General features: G+C 40.3%; 2 protein-coding genes across 5 annotated transcripts in view; one reads left to right on the forward strand and one right to left on the reverse strand.

Annotated features, from left to right (window-relative positions):
- SYNPO2 (synaptopodin 2) overlaps nt 1-20,665 on the reverse strand; it is a 221,038-nt gene that overhangs the window by 160,515 nt on the left and 39,858 nt on the right. The window lies entirely within an intron of this gene.
- On the forward strand, nt 5,344-11,438 carry LOC108178129 (EP300-interacting inhibitor of differentiation 1). Its single transcript, XM_017347547.3, is given in 7 exon segments — nt 5,344-5,355; nt 10,659-10,703; nt 10,705-10,721; nt 10,723-10,801; nt 10,804-10,870; nt 10,873-10,971; nt 10,974-11,438. Coding segments are annotated over 7 exon segments (627 nt in total). The 3' UTR covers nt 11,282-11,438.

Genomic DNA, 20,665 nt, shown 5'->3' on the forward strand with positions numbered 1-20,665 from the left:
CAAATTAAGCATCCCTGAGGGTAAAGTTACAATCACAGGTGCTTTCTGTGGTGTCTCAGGGATGTCTGAGAGTGCACATAAGCCAGGCACTCTTCAGTGCGAGTGCTTCTGGAGGAGCTGGACTCCCGGCCAGGCTGCTAGGTGTGTGTATCTAGGGCCCCATGCAATGCCAGACAATCAAGCAGTCCCTAGACTTGATCTTTTAAAGCATAGATTATTTAGTTTCATTTTCTAAAAATCAGGTCAGGGACCATTTTAAAATTAAATTAGGGGCCTGGTGCTGTGGTGCAGCAGGTTAAAGCCCTGGCCTGAAGCACCATCATCCCATATGGGTGCCGGTTTTAGTCCCAGCTGCTCCTTTTCTGATCCAGCTCTCTGTTGTTGCCTCGGAAAGCAATAGAAGTTGGCCCAAGTCCTTGGGCCCCTGCACCCACATGGGAGACCTGGAAGAAGCTCCTGGCTCCTGGCTTCAGATTGGCGCAGCTCCGGCCATTGCGGCCATCTGGGGAGTGAACCAGCAGATGGAAGACCTCTCTCTCTCGGTCTCCACCTCTCTCTGTAACTCTTTAAAATAAATAAAATAAATCTTTAAAAAAAAAACTGTTTCAACGATGTGTTTCCTAATAGGAAGGTCTTCTTTTGAAATGGACCCTATAACTTTAGGAAAACAGTACTACAATGGTATTTATTAGCACTACTTTTTTTATTTTTTTTATTTTTATTTATTTTTTTTTTTTTGACAGGCAGAGTGGACAGTGAGAGAGAGAGACAGAGAGAAAGGTCTTCCTTTGCCGTTGGTTCACCTTCCAATGGCCGCCACGGCCGGCGCACCGCGCTGATCTGATGGCAGGAGCCAGGAGCCAGGTGCTTTTCCTGGTCTCCCATGGGGTGCAGGGCCCAAGCACCTGGGCCATCCTCCACTGCACTCCCTGGCCACAGCAGAGAGCTGGCCTGGAAGAGGGGCAACCGGGACAGAATCCGGTGCCCTGACCGGGACTAGAACCCGGTGTGCCGGCGCCGCTAGGCGGAGGATTAGCCTAGTGAGCCGCAGCGCCGGCCGCACTACTTTTATATATAGCTTTATCATCCATACACCTATTTTCCATACCTCTCCAAAGAGAGATCCAATTTGGTTATTTAGGATAGATTTTCTTAAACCTGATTTATCTATCTTGTCTTGATAATTCCATGGAAAGCCACACACCTGGTCTTCCTATTAATATCTCCTTGCCTACCACTTCTAAGATACTTATTTATGAAAAATGTTTGTTCTGAAACCATCTGGAAATTTGAAAGAACTGAAACATACTTGAAATTTTTTCTATCAAAAATTTTGACATTTTTTAAAGTTACAAATCACTATTAACATTTTTAAATGTTTAGGAATGGAAATACACTGTCAAGATTTGAATGTTACACCTACTTATTGTATCAGCAAAAAAAAATCTATATTGGCTAATATAATAATGAGTCACATGTATCAATAGGAAAATTCCTTTTTTATATAATAGTCCTGAATTAATCCACACATTCTTAATTTTCACACACACAAATAGAAGAAGTAAATTTAAGAAAGCCACCATATAGCATATGCTTGTACTGACAATTTCACTTCCAGGGATTTGATCTAGGGAAATGATCAGATAAGTACACAAACATATTTTGCATATATAAAAGTATTCATTTTAGCATTATTTTAATGGGTAGAAATTATAAATAACTTGCAAGTCTGGTAGGGAATGGAGTAAGCAAATTATGCTCACTCCCCACCAGGTAATACTCTACAGCCATTATAAATTGTAATGTAAATCAGTATTCAGACACTGAAAAATGTCCATGATCTGCTAATAAGGAAGCATATTAAGCAACATACTTTTTATATAGAATGGACTGTAAGAGTGATGGTGAGTTGGTATGTACGCAGAGAAAGGAGTCAGAAAAATTGTTTGCCAAGATGTTAATAATGTGTTATTATTGGCTAGTATGCTTTTTATATTGTTTTTATATTATTTTATCCTTCTCTGCAATGGTTGAATTATTTTTACAATGACAGTGTGTCACTTTTTATAATCCAAAAATAAAAGCTATTTTCAATTTAGAATTTTAATTTTTTTTTTCAAATATAAATCTTAAGGAATCTTTTCATGGAATAGGGTCATGATGCGATTTTTAAAAAGCCACAATTTGAGACATGGAGCTAAATTAATCAAGTCAAGTGTACAAACAACCACTTCTTTTTCTCTTTGGCATATTTTACTCAAATGAGAAAAGCTCAAGAACAGTTGAACAATTGTAAATACGTTGCCTCTTCTGTCCCCATAGTATTAGGGTGCTTCACTGAAGTGAATGGTTAGGTCAGATTACTGTAGCCATTTTAACAAAGGAAAAAAACGGTTTAATTCTAGGAGATGGTCCGTGTCCATTATCTCCATAGCATTTCTAGAAGACGAAAGAGAAGTAAATGTAAGCGCTATCAATGATGTTGCATTTAGAGTCCAGTAACGAAGTTAGATTTATAATAACATTAATTGTGCTTAAATCTATGAAAATATTGATTAAATTGGTATTTCTGGGAACTACCTTATTATTTAGAAAATATGTAAGGAAATAAAAACAAACATCTATTTAAAAGAAAAGAAAAAAAAACATTAGAAAATGCAAACTTTCATATCAATTCACTGAAATGCCATTTTAAGCATAAAAAAGGAAAATCAAGTGAAAGTATACATTAAATAGATACCATTATAAGGTTTTATTGCTTTTTATAAATACATATATCCTGCAAATTATGACTTGAAGAAATGCAAATAAACTTACCATTTTGAGAAAATACTTTCCTGTTCAAATTAACAGAGAAAATATAAGCATGCATGGGCATTTCTTTTTTCCTGTTGTCTTCTTGATTTCAAATAGACAAAATAGGTCTCAAAGTCATCTATTCTAAATCTACCATAATATAAATACAGTAGGTTGAGCCAGTTTCAGCAATGTAGTTAAGATAACAGTAAAGGTAAATTAGATTTATGCCTAGAACTCCCGATTCTCAGTTCAACCACTGGTCTTCTCATTAAGCCTCTCAACGTTGTGCCTTGCTACTACATATCAAGCAAAAACATGAAGACACACAAACAAATATATTTGTCACTATTATAATCACCCTTTAAATAAATTGTTCTTTTTAAAAAGCATCAAATAAAACATCAGCAAAGTCAGGCTTTTTAGTTCTTGCCATTCACACACTAAGAATAAAGATGCACATTCATTCACTCAACAAATATAAAAGTATACTTTCCACAGGTATAAAAGCCTGCTGTACATACCTAGTCATGCACACATGTGGCTTACGTTAATCATCCACCCAAAGAACACTATTTTAGAAGAGCCCAGGTGCTAGGAAAGATATGGTTCTCACTTTGAAAGAGCAGTATATAAAAATTGCAAACCTTTTAACTAGAAATAGGACTGAGAAACAAGTTTCTATATCATAACAAATAATAGGACTTGTGTGAATGCGAAAAAAGAACTCATACCAAGGACCGAAGAAGTCACCTCGCTACCATGACTCCAGGGCACTGGGGCCTTCGCTGTAACTCCAGTTTGTAAGATTATCCTTGTTTCAGGCTGTGCCACAGACCCCAGTCCCTGTCACCCCTGTACGCTTCTCCCTGCCCTCCATCCTTTCTAATCCTGCAGCAAAAGTATCTTCCAGCTTCCACTGGCATTTAGTGCAGATTACGAACTTCAACTCATAATTACATCCTCAAAGGTTTGAATGAAGTATATGAACTACTCCCAAAATAAATGCTTGTTTTGATTGAATGCAATTTTATCACTTACTAAATTAAAAATAAGGATCATTGTTAATCCATCAGTTTTATAAAAGTCTTTATTGCCTATCTATTCTGTACATAGGAGGAATTAATTAGAGGAATATTCTATTTCAGAAAAAAAGCAGGGGAAAAATCATACAGACTTGAGGGAAGACTAAACATGACATGTTTGTTAGAAAATGAGAACACCCTCACTGGAAGAAGCAAGTGGCCCACACAGGAAAGCTGTGTGGATGGTGGAAAGAGAGCAGGACCCTAGGGCACAATGGAAGGATAAAGGGTCTAGAAAACCTTACGTAGAGAATTCCATAAGTGAGGTGCTGGACAGCTAAAACGCTCCCTGAAAATCATGCAATGCCTACAAGAATGGAATAGCTTTGTAGGCTAATTCACCTCATCTCTGCTTCCAAAGACTGAGTATGTTGCTACCTTTCTGTGAAAAATACGCAAGAGAGAATTGCACAGAACTTCCTATATTCATTCTCTCTCTCTCTCTCTCTCTCTCAGACACACACACACACACACACACACACACACACACAGTCTTTGTTCCTCTTTCTTCTGCAGGTCATGCAACAATAGATTTTATGTCCTGGTTTGCTCAGGAAGCTTCTCCGGGAAAAAGAAGCCTATGAATATAACAGTGCAAGAAAAGAGAATGGGGACAGTGAAGACGAAGAAGAAATTTTCCTTCTCAAATGAGAAAGAGAAGCAGAGGGTCAGAGGAGGGGAAGATAATGAAGAACATAATGGAATAAATATCCCAACAGGAGCCTTAATCGTATCTGTGTCGACTCTCAGCCCTGCGTCTGCAGCCGATGGGACCCACGGTCACCTAGACAACATGGGCTGCAAGGTCACTTCGACATGCGGGAGGACTGAGTGACAAGCTTCCTCTCCCTGACTGCGCTCTGCCCCAGGATGCTACTACTCTGGTCAACATCTCCCCATCTGGCAGGCAGCCAGGCAAAAGATCCGAGCCCTGGGAATGGATCCCTGCACTCTGACTTCCTGCGCCAGCCAACAGATGTAACAGAATATTTACACAATTCAATCTAATAACAGTCACGCTGAGCACCCTCCAATGGAAAATGTTAAGTTTTAATGAAAGAAAAAAAAATACAGATGACTTCTATGATATTATCCACCACTCCCTTTCACAGATTTTGTTTTTCATTTTAGCTTGATCTTGACTGATGAAAATAACTCACCACTGTTGGAAGAGCTAAACACACCAAGGAGTGTAACACATTATCATTTACTTAGAAAAGGCAGCCTTATAAGAACATCTTCTAATTTAGAAGACAAGAGTGTGGGTGGGGACAGGGGAGGAAATGAAACGCTTATTGCCTTTTGCCAAAGGCCCTGGCACAGAATTTTCCTGACTCTTCAGAGATCAGTATCCTATATTTACTTACCAGGGACAATTTATTTTCTTTTGTATTTTCAAAGCACTTGAAATGATTTCTTCTCTTCATGATGATTTTCCTATGCTGTTTCCAATTAAAGGGCGATGGGTTATTCGGTAAGCACAAGGCAACATCCTGAAGCCATTAAATGCCACCTCACAGGGAGGGACCCCAAGAGCTGTTAGAAGTCCTCCAGTGACATCCAGGACTCAAAAGTACTGAACAGAAGACAGCAGATGTGCCTTGACTTTAAAAAAGTTGGTGAAATAAAATTAAAACAACCCCAAGAGTAACCAGAGTAGTCTGAAACGTCCCTTGCGCTGTTCCCGTGTGCTAAGGAATTTGCATGTATAATTTCCCACCCTGAGAACAGTCATTGGTGATGGCTGCTATCACTATCCTCATTTACAAAGAGGAAGCAGACACAGAGACAAGTACAATGGACAGAGTAACAGTCCACTTTCTCTAAACAGAGCTCAACAGTTATATGCCGTAAATTCTCGATAGCTTAAGGCACTTCCTTTTAAAAATCTATACTATTTTTAAGTGGGACAAACATTTCATGTTATTTACCCTTATAAAATACATTAGTTTTAGGATTCATTGCTATAAACCAATTAAACTGTATGAAAATAAATTCTGGTTGTAATGGATACTGCAAATGTTTTGTGAAATATCATGTTTTGGGGCTGGCGCTATGGCACAGTAGGTTAATCCTCCGCCTGCGGTGCCAGCATCCTATATGGGCGCCGGTTCTAGTCCCAGCTGCTCCTCTTTCAATCCAGCTCTCTGCAGTGGCCTGGGAGGGCAGTGGAGGATGGTCTAAGTCCTTGGGCCCCTACACCCTCGTGGAAGACCAGGAAGAAGCACCTGGCTCCTGGCTTTGGATGGCCGCAGCTCCGGTTGTTGTGGCCATTTGGGGAGTGAACCACCAGAAGGAAGACCTTTCTCTCTGTCTCCCCCTCTGTCTGTAGCTCTACCTCTCAATTAAATAAATAAAAATCTTAAAAAAAAAGAGAAATATCATGTTTAGGGGCCAGCTCTGTGGTGTAGAAGGTAAAGCTACTGCCTGCAGTGCTGGATCCCATAAGCGCTTTGTAAATTTGTGAAATAGCATGTTTTACTCACAGTTCGAGTCCCGGCTACTGCACTTCTGATCCAGCTCTCTGCTAAGGTCTGGGAAAGCAGCAGCAGATGGCCCAAATCCTTGGGCCCCTGCACCTGCCTGGGAGACCCAGAAGCCCTTGGTTCCTGGCTTTGGATTGGCTCAGCTCCGGCTATTGTGGCCAATTGGGGAGTGAACCAGCAATGGAAGACCTCACTCTCTCTCTCTCTCTCTGCCTCTCCTTCTCTGTGTAACTCTGATTTTCAAATAAATAAATCTTTTTTAAAAAGTGAAAGAAATATCATGTTTAGCAAAAATGAAAATTTGTACTGAATTAAGGAGTCATCACAGATGATTCTATCTGACTTAGTGCCTTTGGTTTTCATCTGTGTTTCTGGAGAAATCCAATTACATTATTGCTTCTCTTAATTTCCGAGAAAATAAAATTGGTACAGAAGACATGCTTACTTTTCTAATTACTACTTACTAATTATTTCCTTTACTGATTATTTCCTCTAATTACTTCCTCCACTAATTACAATAATAGCAATGATGAATGCAAACCCATTTCTGCATGATTACTGTGTGCCAAATAACTGCCTCAATACACAATCCTTACAAAGCCTTGTGAGATATTATTAACAGATTCTTTGAATCTCAGATCCCTGATCTATAAAAGAGAATACTCCAATGTTTTAAACCTACAAGACAGCAATTTCATTCCATAGCACCCCATTTTACAGATAAGGAAACTGAGGCTCAGGAAAAAAAAAAAAAAACATGTTTAAGCCACACAGTTAAGTGGTACCCAGAACTGAAATGCTTTTGTCCTTCCTACTGTGTCAATTTCCAAACAATATGTGAATAAAATCATCGCCTTTTGAAGGAGACCTGAAATTAAGACACACTAGAAAATATAACAACAACCCTCTTTGCTCTAAGTCTGATGCTGAAGTCAAAATAAACAAGACCTGTGTAGCAAATTCTCCTCAACACTTCTTACATTCCTATTCCCTCACTGGGAGAATCAATTTCAGAGGAAAAGGCAAGATTATTATAAAATTATTTTTAACCAAATGTCTATGTAAGAGGTGGCAGTGATTATCCACTCAAATAAAATGTTCTAGTGACTGGTCCATAGGCTGCTACACCACGAAAAGCCAAAATGGGTGAGGAAGAAATATGAAAATGCCAGTTCAAAGTTGTTCTCCTAAGACCAGGATGTTACTCACATAAGGATGGGAAAACAATCGCATGGCCAAGGTTCCAAAGAGAAGAGCTTTTTCATTTTTATGTCTGTGAAAAACTAGTTTTCTTAAAACAATTTCTCACGGGAATACGTGAAAGCTACATTGGCATCTGCACTGTTCCCTGAACATACCAAGCATACAACTGTCTCAGGGCCCTTGAACTTGCAGATCCCAGTGCCTGGAACTACAACTGGACTTCTTTAAAAAAGATTTATTATTTATTTGTTTGAAAGGCAGGGTGAAAGAGGGAGAGACAGAGAGATACGCTTTCCACTGATTCTCTCCCCAAATGGCCACAACCACCAGGGCTTGGCCAGTCTGAAGCCAGGAACAAGGAACTCCATCTGGTCTCCCAGGTGGGTGACAGTACTTCAGCCACCGTCAGCAGCTTCCCAGGTGCATAACAGGGAACTGGATCAGCAGTAGAGCAGCCAGAACTCAAGAGTGGCACTTCAACCCAGAATGCGGGCATCCCATTTATTGGTTAAACCCACTAAACCACAATGCCCACCCCACAACACCCAACCCCAACTAGACTTTTATGTGCACTAACTGTCATCTACAAAATAAGAATGAAAGGATCAGTGCTAACATTCAATCTACTTGAATATGGACTGACACTGGTACCCTGGGCCAGTATGGTCTGTGTGCTAGACAGTCACATACTTCCTGTAGTATTAGACCTCACCACAGAGGGTCCCTGATATGTCACAGTGGAAGACTTTTCTCATATGTTCATTTTCTTTCATCATTTTGCAATATATCGTTTTACCGTGATTGATGAAGTGATTTCCCTGTAATTATCTGGTGTGAACTAAATCAACTCACAAAATGACAAAGGTTTAACAATATTTCTGAAAGAAAGCCATTAATGAAAGATAATGTATTTCAAGCAAAGAACAAGAACATGACAGAGACGGCTCGCTCTCTCTCTGTTCCTAGTGCTACTCTGCACCAGTCATACTGGAAGGTTGAAGACCATGGCTGTTGAATCATGTGCAACCAGTAGGTAAAATATTCAAAATTATAGATTATTTGAAATATGGACTTATCTCTGCTGTTGTTACAGAGGAACTTTCCTTATTTTGATCTATGGTGCTAGCTTGTACTGGTGAGAAGCAAACAGGATTAGAAAGATATTTAACAACAAAGCATTCAGAATATGAAAACTTCTAGATTTGTTTCTTTCAAAAGTGACTGAAATCAGGCAACACTCTATTTAAAATTATACAGAATTTGGGGCCGGCGCTGTGGCATAGCAGGTAAAGCTGCCACCTGCAGTCCAGCATCCCATATGGGTGCCAGTTTGAGTCCCAGCTGCTCCACTTCCAATCCAGCTCTCTGCTATAGCCTTGGAAACCAGTAGAGGATGGCCCAAGTGCTTGGGCCCCTGCACCTACATGGGAGACCCAGAAGAAACTCCTGGCTCCTGGCTTCAGATCTGCATAGCTCCAGCTGTTATGGTCACTTGAGGAGTGAAACAGTACATGGAAAACCTCTCTCTCTCTCTCTCTCTTTGTCTCTGCCTCTCTGTAACTTTGCCTTTCAAATAAATAAATAAATCTTTAAATAAAATTAGAAAATTAAAAAATTATACAGAATTTAAACCAAAACAAAATGTTCAGAAAGATTTTTATGGATATAATTTGAAAATGGCTAAAATATAATATGGCAAGAAAGCAAGATTTTTTTCCAGAAAGTAATATCAAGGGTGCAAAGAAAAAAAACACTAGACATTGGTTTAAATAGTATTAAAGCAAATTGTATTTTGGATGACATATGTTGTACAGCTGGGTTAAGGAACATGTGTTTCTGGTCTATGTCAATTTATTGTACTTTCTACATTCAGTTTCAATACTGAAATAAAGAACTACTTCTTTAGAGACTTCAACAATGAGAGAAGCTGAAGATAAATTTTCAATTGTATGTTAATTATTTAAGAAAAATCAATATTTTACAGAAAATTGTATAAATACAATTACTGGTGGAACACCTGCATTAACAGGAATTAACAAAAAATAATTCTATCGTAAGGTTATGAAGGTGACACATCAAATCCATTCAGTGCACTGCTTGTAGGCAAGCTAATGAAGCAAAACAGATTGAAAGTAGAAATGCAAATGTGTAGCAGAATGTCATCAACATGGCTGACTTTATAGACTCATATTAAAATTATAATGAAATCTTTAAAACATATTGCAATGATGTAGTCTCCAGGAAAACCTTTTATTTCACATAAAAATGGATACCATTAAAGTTCAATGGTATCTCCTGCAAATCCTTGAAAGACTCATAGAAAATGTTTCACAGTTTTATTTAACAAATATGTGGATGTTCTAAATTTGATTCTTGGTCTCTAGTCACCTCACATTTTTAAAAAATTATTTATCTACTTGAGAAGCAGAGAGAGAGATACAGAAAGACAGAAAACTCCCATCTATTGGTTTACTCTTCAAGTGTCAGTGATGGCTGAAGCCAGGAACCAGGAATTCAATCCAGATCTCCCACGTTGCTGGCAGAAATCCAATCATTTGCGTCATCACCACTCCCTGCCAGTGTCTACATTAGCAAGAAACCATAGTGAAGAGCTGAAGGTGTTACCAACCCCAGATACACTGATATAGGATATGTACCTCTTAACAAGTATCCTAAATGCTATACCATATGCCCATACTGATAAATATTTTAGAGTAAAAACACAATATGTCCCCTATCAATAAATTACTTTGAAAACAACTTTAAAAAATGAAATGAATGAAAGAGAAAATGTTTTAAAAAGGGTTATCGAAAATGTTCTATAATTAGAGAATTTTTGTGGCTGAAAATTATCTAAGTATATTTTTCTTTAAAATGTTCCATCTGCACACTTAGCTACAAACAAGAATATCTAAATTGGTCTCATGTCTTCATGAAAGTACAGTGAGGATTTAACATCAAAGTATTAAAACATAGCCTCTTCCAATCAGTTGGTAAGAACAGAAGGACTACATCAGAAAAGATGAAAATCTACAGGTCAAATTGCAACAATGAGCATTTTGCAAGAACCTGAGCGGGTTCTACAAAGTCGCAAATGGTAGAGCTGCTGCAGCTGCATGAAGAGTGCAATGACCTTGCAGATGGATGTGATGCGAGGGCAACCTTCCGCAGGTGGAGGTAGACAGCGCAACCCGAAAGCCATTCCTGCGTCCCTCCCGCTACGGGCTCCGCCACAGCTCGAAGAGGAAGGTGCGACCCAGGAGGCTCAGCCAGTGGCAGCGCCAGCCAATAAACGCCTGGCCTTACTAACCCCGGGGAGCAGCCCAGACAGATCTCGTACCCAGACTCTGAAAGCGAGGGCTTTGATAACCGTGAGGAATTTGATAACCGGGAGGACTACGACAAGAGGAGCAGCTGAGTGGCACAGGACACAGAGTATCCACAGCCCTTGAAGAAGCCAACCAGATGTTTCTGGGCACATCCCAAGCCAGAGAAGCAGCCCTGGACGGCAGGTTTCAGACGCAGGAGCAGAGCCGCTTTCATCTGTTCGTTTTTATTGAAGAGCTTTATTCACTTCTGGTTGTCAGTTGTCTAACCCAAGAACTGGATTGTGATGAGATTATTGGTAGAGAGTGGCTGAATGTGGATAAAAGAGGAGGAAACTACGTGGAGGCTCAACATTCCGCTTTCTTTAGGGTTCATTCCAGATAGTTCTGTGCCAAGGAAAAATTTTATCTTCAAAAAAAGTTGTTTTTGTTTCTACGAATAGAAGACAATGGGACAGTGACTGCACAGTTATAAAGAAGCATAAAAGGAAAAGGAACCAGGACTGTTTTCAAGAATGCCCTGAAATATGATTTTGTTAATAATCCAGATTATTTTCCTTTCTTGGGAAAGATGTTTTCATATTTGCTAGGCTGAAAGGACAATTTTGCAAGAGTAATCCATGACCAAATCAAACTGCCAATATAAGAACCCATTATTATGTATATTATTATATATTATATATAATTATATAATAATTATGTAATGAAAAAAAGTGTCCGCAAGATTATTTGGATCGAAGGACTGTTGAGAAAACTTTGAAAGTTACACATTATGATCTATTTAACCTATGGTTTTCAAAGGCTAAATTTTCACTGTAAGATAAATTGAAAATTCTTAATTATTCAAAAGAATAAACAAACTCAAAAAAGAAGTATTCATCACAATGGTATATCCTGAGATGTGTTTCAAAAACATCTAAAATTATGCTGTTTTTTCATTTTGGTTGCTTATAAAGCTACTATGATCTGTAATTCAAGAAGATCCATTGTTTTTATCATTTTTTAAAAGTCAAAAATTAAGATGATAAACTTTTAGAAGTTTAAAATATAGACATTAAAATGTGAAAGTACAAAGAAAACAAACCTTCTCACAACCTCATACATTAGAGAAATTTTATCTTATTTGCTTTGTTTCTGATTTAACTTGACAGATCGAAGATTAGTTGACCTTCTTATTTTAAGAACTGCTAGTGAAAATTCCCAGAAGAAAGCCCTATATCTAAAAAAGATTTTATGAACAATTTTACTCTTGGCCTTTAAAGGTTTTAATCTGCCCAGAAATTCAACTCAGTATCTGAAGTTTCCCTCTGTCTCCTCTAAATAAACTTATTATAATTTGGTATTTACCAGCACTGGATTTAATAACATTTCTTGTTCCGAGTAAAAAAAAATCAATAATATCTGTAGTACTGATTCATGTAAATGAAAACTGATTATCATCTAGTGATTTCTTCAAAGTGCAACTGCGTGTATGAAGAGACTGTCTTTTCCAGATATTACAATCTTTAAAGTATTAAATTAAAATTTTACTAGAGCTTTGAACCATATTACCACATAGGGTCACATTTAGATGTTTAAATCATAAAGTCTGTCATTCAATCAATTACATTGTTCACACACACACGTACAATACAATCATAAAAATACCCCTCTGGTCAGACAGCAAAAGGACATTTTGCATTGTCAAAAAAGTAAAATAAAAACTAACTTTAGTAGTATCATTCATATCACCTTTTATCTTACTCTTTTAAATGCTCTATTTGATATGTTTTATATTGCACATAAATATTACCACAGAAATACACATATATCTGTTTGGATATTGTATTTCACATATATATCTAGGCTACATGAATCTATGGGATACTGAGAACAACAATCAGAACACTTTGGAAACCACTGGTCTAATGGAGGAAACACATATGTGAGCAAAGGCTGTAGCCACAGGCAGAGCAATACATGGGAACTCAAGTGAAAGCTGTGTGACCATGGGAACATGGAAAAACAACTGCTTACCTCTGACTGGAAATCAGACTCAGACTTCCCAGAAGCCTACCTTTAGGAGACTCTTCCAAAGGGAGAAGAATTGCTCCAAGCTTATTTGAGTGGGAGCTGGGGAAAGGGACAGACAAGCCCACCAGCCGAGGCCACAGCTGAGATGAAGCCACAGTGGGGGCCGGTGCTGTGGTGTAGTGGGCTAAGCCTCTGCCTGTGGCATCAGCTTTCCATAGGGGCACCGGTTCCCATCCCTGCTGCTCCTCTTCCGATTCAGCTCTCTGCTGTGGCCTGGGAAAGCAGTAGAAAATGGCCAAAATGCTTGGGCCCCTGCACCCGTGTGGGAGACCGGGAAGAAGCTCCTGGCTCCTGCCTTCCAATCAGCCCAGCTCCACCCACTGGGGCCATTTGGGGAGTGAACCAGTGGATGAAAGATCTCTCTCTGTAAATCTGACTCTCAAATAAATAAATCTTTTTAATAAAAGAAAGAAAAGCATAGTATTTTTTTAAAAAGATTTATTTATTTGAAAGGCAGTCACAGAAAGGCAGAGGCAAAGAGAGACAGAGAGAGATCTTCCATCCGCTGGTTCTCTCCCAAGATGGCCACAATGGCCACAGCTGTGCTAATTCGAAGCCAGGAGCCAGGAGCTTCTTCTGGGTCTCTCATATGAGTACAGGGGCCCAAAGACTTTGGCCATCCTTTGCTGCTTTCCCAGGCTATGACAGAGAGCTGGATCAGAAATGGAACAGCCAGGACTCAAACCAGCACCCATATGAGATGCCGGCACTGCAGGCGGTGGCTTTACCAGCTATGCCACAGTGCTGGCCCCAGAGGCATAGTGTTTAGAGAGAACTACAGCCTTCTCAAATGGACAGATGCAGTTCCAGAAGAGTGACAGGTGCTGAGGCTGGGCAGTTTGGCAGGACCCAGATCCTGGAACACTCTGCGTGCCTCAGTGGAGCCATCAGCCAGTGAATGAGCTTCAGTGCCGTACGGCCCTTAGGAGCATGAGCTCTGCACTCAAGCTGCCTCTGTCCTGTACTTGGCACCGGCTAACTGCATGACCCTACGATACTGCCTTGAATTCATCAAGCCTCAGTTTCCACATCTGCAAGAAACGGCACTAGAGGCATTGCAGTTAAACAACTCCTGAAGCACCTAGCCAACTGTCTGTACACATTAAGATAAAAATAATGTTATGATTATTCTGATGACAGTGACAGGGCAGCCTCTGAAGTATTTTAAGCAGTGGTATAGCAGGTGATTAAAAACAAATCTTTCTGGCAGCTCCCAGGAGCATGAACCTGAACAATGTGAAACCAGAAACAGAGACCAGTTACAGGGCCTACAGAGTTGTGTAAGAGATAACTATTGAGGGCCTGAACTGGGGTAGTGGGGGTAGGAATACAGAACAGGAAACACTACTGAGATGGCAGAAAATCAGTATTGACTGCCATCCAAATGCCTTGGGTTTGATAACCCTTTAATAATTTCACCTTTACAAGCCGGCGCCGTGGCTCACCAGGCTAATCCTCCGCCTAGCAGCGCCGGCACACCGGGTTCTAGTCCCGGTCGGGGCACCAGATTCTGTCCCGGTTGCCCCTCTTCCAGGCCAGCTCTCTGCTGTGGCCAGGGAGTGCAGTGGAGGATGGCCCAAGTGCTGCACCCCATGGGAGACCAGGAAAAGCACCTGGCTCCTGGCTCCTGCCATCGGATCAGCGTGGTGCGCCGGCCGCTGCGGCCATTGGAGAGTGAACCAACGGCAAAGGAAGACCTTTCTCTCTGTCTCTCTCTCTCTCACTGTCCACTCTGCCTGTCAAAAAAATTTAAAAATTAAAAAAAATTAAAAAAAATAATTTCACCTTTACTATGTCTTGGGCTCCATGATAAGATTGCCAAAAATGGTCCTGCCACTAGAAGTGTCTTATTTAAAAATAATTTCTCATATTTTTAAAGAAGACTAGTAGGGGCAGGATACCTGCATATTATATCAGAGTGCCAGGGTTCAAGTCTTGCCTCTACTTCCTATCCAGCTTCCTCTCAGTGTACATCCTGGGAAGCAGTAGGTGATGGCTCAAATAATTGGGCCTCTTGCCACCTACATGGGTAATGGAGATGGAGTTCTAGACTCCTGGTCTTGGCCATGTCCAGCCCCAGATGTTGTGAGCATTTGGGGAGTGAACCAATGAATGAAGATCCCCCCCCCCCTTCTCTCTTGCTCTTACTTTCAAATAAATGAAAATAAAGAAAATACTGGGAGTCTAGCAGAAGAGGACAGACAGAGCAAGGCAGTAGAACAGAACTTTCTAGTAATCATCCCCCTGCAAATGAACAACTACCCATTCAAAATAATATCTTCACAAGAGCTAAGGAAACCAGGTAAGAAATCACAGTATTTGGTTATTGCATACTAATAAGAAAAGATGCATTGGAGAGGGTAGCAAGCCTAGTTTTACATGATCTGAATCACATCTTTCCCAACCCTATGCAATGCCGTACAGAGAGGGGTAACATCCACTTGGGGGAAAGAGAAGTAAGCATAACATTCTGCTTTGAATTCCTAATGCGTTCGCCATGGCAAAACCCAGCACTCCCATGGCCCTGACTTCAGTCTGATACTCAGATTGTTCCTGTCTGCCCCACTTCAGTGTCAAACAGGAGCATGTAGACGCCATGAGATATATCTGAGTTCCAGCTTGCATCACCACAACTGACAAAGTTCCCTGGGTTCCAAATAACTCACCGTGACAGGTAGGCCTTGGTGGCCAGGGGTTTGAGGCATACTCCAATGCTATACCACCTCTGCAGCTGTGGGCTCTAAGAGCATCCCAGCACTTCGTGTCAGCCCTGGTGGTACTGGGCTTAGATGTGCCTTCCAGCACTGTAACAGCTTCAGCAGTCTTGAGCTTAGGGACCACAGACAAATTTCCAATCAGAGTTATGAAGGATATTCTCAGACAAAGCCAGACTATGAAGGCTGTCATAAGCACCTGCTTCTTCAATGCACAGAATTCACTGCACAACCACAGAGATCAAGAACCATCAGGGAAACATGGCCTCCCCCAACAGACAAAATAGGGGGCCAGTGAAGGACACTATAGATTAAGATGTATGAACTGCCTGACAAAGAATCAAGCTAGCAGCTTTAAGGAAGTCCAATGAATTTTCATGAAATACAGAGAAAAAATTTCAGCTAGGTGAGGAAATAGTGACTAGCCCAAGAAATTTAACACATGAATTGAAATAATTTTTGAAAAATCAAACAGAAGTCCTAAAGCAAAACAATGCAATGAAGAAAACAAAAAACTGCAATAAAGAAAATCAATAGCAGAACTGATCAAGAAGAAGAATCTGTGGAATTGAAGACAGGTTATTTAAAAATACACAAAGAAGAAAAAAATGAAAAGGAAGGGGAAAAAACTTTGAGGATTTATGGGACAGTATCCAAAGAGAAAATTTATGAGTTATTGATATTCAAGAAGAAATAATAAAAATAAAGGATTAAAAATTTTAATTTAAAGAAATGATGGACAATTTTCCAAACCAGAAAAGCATACAACAAATACACAAATATAGGGATGTCAATTAGCTTCAACCGAAATGAAATTACCTCTAGACATTTTATAATTAAATTGTCAAAAATCGAAGACAAGGGCAGGTGTTTGGCACAGTGGGTAAATTGCTGCTTAGGATGCCTGTATCACATATCAGAGTCCCTGGATTTGAGTTCTGACTCACACATACCAAAACTGGGGCTCAAGTTGTGGTGCATTGCCAACACTTGCAATGCCACCATCCCATATCCAGAATGCTGGTTTGAGTCCTGGCTGCTCTGCTTCTGATCTAGCTCCCTGCTAATGTACCTGAGAAGACAGTAGAAGATGTCTCAAGTACTTGGGCCCCTGCCACCCATGCAGATGACATGATTTTATATATATAAAAGCATAGAAAAACTGATAGAAATATAAAAGAATTCAATAAAACTGGGTATACAAAATCCATATAAGAGGCCAGTATTGTGGTACAGTGGGTTTAGCCACTGCCTTTGATGCTGGCATCCCATATGAGTGCCAATTTGACTCCCAGCTGCTCCACTTCCAATCCAGCTCCCTGCTAATGTGCCTGAGAAGGCAGCAGAAGATATTCTAATTACTTGGGCCCCTGACACCCACGTGAGTTTCTGGCTCCTGGCTTTGGCCTGGCCAACTCTCAGCTATTGAGGACTTTTGGGGAGTGAACTAGCAAATGGAAGATTCTCCCCCTCTCCCCCTTTCTTGGTAACTTGGCCTTTCAAATAAGACTGACTAGTGTGATTTTTGGAAAGTGTGATCACTTAGGACCCAGGGAAAGACTGGTTCCACTACTGTCGGAGATAAGATGTGGAACTTCAGGCAAGCCACTGAGCTCTCTCAGGCTCTGCCTCTAACCCTGCAAGTGGCAATGGGAGCCAGAAGGTAAGAAGCCTGGGCTGGCGCCTGGCTCACTTGGTTAATCCTCTGCCTGTGGCGCCGGCATCCCATTTGGGTGCCAGATTCTAGTCCCGGTTGCTCCTCTTCCAGTCCAGCTCTCTGCTGTGGCCCGGGAGGGCAGTGGAGGATGTTTCAAGTGCTTGGGTCCCTGCACCTGCATGGGAGACCAGGAGAAGCACCTGGCTCCTGGCTTCATATCGGTGTAGTGCCAGCTGTGGCAGCCATTTGGGGAGTGAACCAATGGAAGGAAGACCTTTCTCTCTGTCTCTATAACTGTCTATAACTCTACCTGTCAAAAAAAAAAAAAAAAGAAGAAGAAGGTAAGATGCCAGGGGCTGGTGCTGTGGCACAGTGAGCTAAGCCTCGCCTGTGGCACTGGCATCCCATATGGGCGCTGGTTCTAGTCCCAGCTGCTCCACTTCCAATCCAGCTCTCTGCTATGGACTGGAAAAGCAGAAGATGGCCTATGTGCTTGGGGCCCCTGCACCCATGTGGGAGACCCAGAAGAAGCTCCTGGTTCCTGGCTTCATACTGGCCCAGCTCCAGCCTTTGCAGCCATTTAGGCGGTGAACCAGTGGATGGGAGACCTTTCTCTCTGTCTCTCCCTCTCTTTGTCTATAACTCTACGTCTCAACTAAATAAATAAATAAAATCTTTAAATAGCATAGCACCACACCTCTGAATGGAATAAGGCTCTTAACATGGTAGTTATTATCTCACATGTGGCTTTTTCAAAAAAAAAAAAAAAGAAAAGAAAAAGAAAGAAAGCTCTCTTGTGTATATGCTCGCTCTCTCTCTAAAGATTTATTTATTTGAAAGGCTTGAAAGGCAGAGAGAGAGGGGGGCAGGGTATCTTCCATCTGCTGTGGCAATGGGAGATGGAAGGGAAGATGATGGGGGCCAGTGCTGTGGCGTAGTGAGCTGAGCCTCTGCCTGTGACACTGGCATCCCATATCTGCTGGTTCACTCCCCAAGTAGCTGCAACAGCTGGAGCCATGTGGCTCTGAAGCTGAGAACCAGGAGCTTCTTCCAGGTCTCCCACCTAGCAGAAGGGACCCAAACACTTGGGCCATTCTCTACTGCTTTCCCAGTCACATTAGCAGGGAACTGGATCAGAAGAAGAGCAGCTGGGACTCAAACCAGCACCCTTACAGAATGCCAGTGGCAGCTTTACCTGCTAAGCCACAATGCCATCCCCTTGCGCATATTCTCTTGCTCTCAACCTCTTGCCCTCTCCCTTGCTCTGCTCACCAGATGCTAGTATCTCAATATAAGATTCTCCAGCCTCCATAACTAGACTAAATAAATTTATTTTACTTATAAATTATCCAGTCTGTAGCATTCTGCTAAAAACAACATAAAAGGCACTAAGAAAATAGCCAGCTGATTTTTGACAAGGGTACCAAGAACACACACTGGAGAAAGAAAGATCTCTTCAATAAATGGTGCTGGGAAAACTGTATATCCACATGCAGAAGAATGAAGTTAAGATGCTTAGCTCTCAATATATCCATAATCAATTCAAAATGAACTAAAGACTTAAATGGAAGACCTGAAATTACAAAACTACCAGAAGCAACAGGGGGAAGCTCTATGGCTTTGGTCTGGCCAGTGATTTCTTTGGATATGGCCTCAAAAGCATAGACAACAAAAGAAAGATAGATACACTGGATTACATCAAACTTATTTTGCAAAAGAAACAACCAAAAGAGTAAAGAGACAACTTTCAGAAAGGGAGGACATTTTTACAACCTATACATCTGATAGGGGATAATATAAAAAGAACCTCAAACAATAGCAAGAAAACAAATAACCCAATTAAAAATGAGCAAAAGATCTGAGCAGCTATTTCCCAAAACAAGGCACACAAATGACCAAAAAAAAAGTTATATTTAAAGTTCTAAACATCTCTAATTATCAGAGAAATGCAAATCAATACCACAATGAAATATTATCTCACATCAATCAGAATGGCTATTATCAAAAAGACAAAAAGTAGCAAGTGTTGGCAAAGCTGTGAGGAAAAGGAACTCTTACATACTGTTGTGGCAATGTAAACTAATATAGGTATTATAGAAAATAATACAGAGGTTCATCAAAAATTATAAATCAAACTACAATGTGATTCAGAAATCTCATTATCAGGTATATATCCAAAGGTAATGAAATCAGTATGTTTAAGAGATAGCTACACTTCCAAGTTTGTTGCACAATGGCAAAGGAATAGAAAAAAACCTAAGTGCTAATCAACAGAAAAAGAAAATGTGACCTATGTACACAGTGGAATAGTATTCAGCCATGGAAAGAAGCAAATTCTCTAATTTGCAGCAACACAGATGAACTTGGAAGACATAATGTTAAGTGAAATAAGGCAGGCATAGAAACACAAATACCACAGGATATTACTCATATGTGAAATACAAACACAACTGACCTCATGGAAGTAGAAAGTATAATGGTAGTTACCAGCAGCTGGGGGAGGGGTGATGGCTGGGGAGATCTTGATCAAAGAATAATAATTATGGTTAGTTAGGAATAAGTTCAAAAGATCTACTGTACAGTATGGTGACTATGTTACTGACACTATGTTGTAGTCTTGATTAATGCGAATAGAGTGAGTGTTAAGTACTCTCACTACAAAAATAATCACTACACAAGGTAATACATTTCTTAATTAGCTAGATTTAACTATTCTACAGTGTATATATACCACAAAAACCAGGCTGTTATGATAAATGCATTCAATTTTGTCATTGTAAAATAAATAAATAAATGAGACATGAGAAATCTAAGAAGAAAATCAAAGAAAAAAAGTCCTTCAAAAGGCAGAATTGTATGGGCTGACGTCATGGTGTAGCAAGTAAAGCTGCTGCCTGTGATGCTGGAATTCTATATGGGCGCCAGTTCGAGTCCCGGCTGCTCCACTTTCAATCTAGCTCTCTGCTATGGCCTGGGAAAGCAGTGAAGATGGCCCAAGTCCTTGGGCCCCTGCACCCACATGGGAGACCTGGAAGAAGCTCCTGGCTCCTGGCCTCAGATCAGTGCAGCTCTGGCCATCGCCACCACCTACAGAGTGAACCAGCAGATGAAGACTTCTCTCTCTCTCTCTCTGCCTCTCTGTAACTTTGCCTTTCAAATAAATAAGTAAATAAATATTTAACAAAAAAAAAAGAAGAATTGCAAAGATTTCTAATCTATTTCTACTTTATTTCCTAAATTATCTGCTCTGGAAATAAGAGTTTCAAAGAAAAGTTATTTCATTTAACTTATAGGAAAACAAGTTTGGTTTAAGGTATCACAAACA

Source organism: Oryctolagus cuniculus, chromosome 8 (assembly GCF_964237555.1).
Source record: "Oryctolagus cuniculus chromosome 8, mOryCun1.1, whole genome shotgun sequence".
Lineage (NCBI taxonomy): Eukaryota > Metazoa > Chordata > Mammalia > Lagomorpha > Leporidae > Oryctolagus > Oryctolagus cuniculus.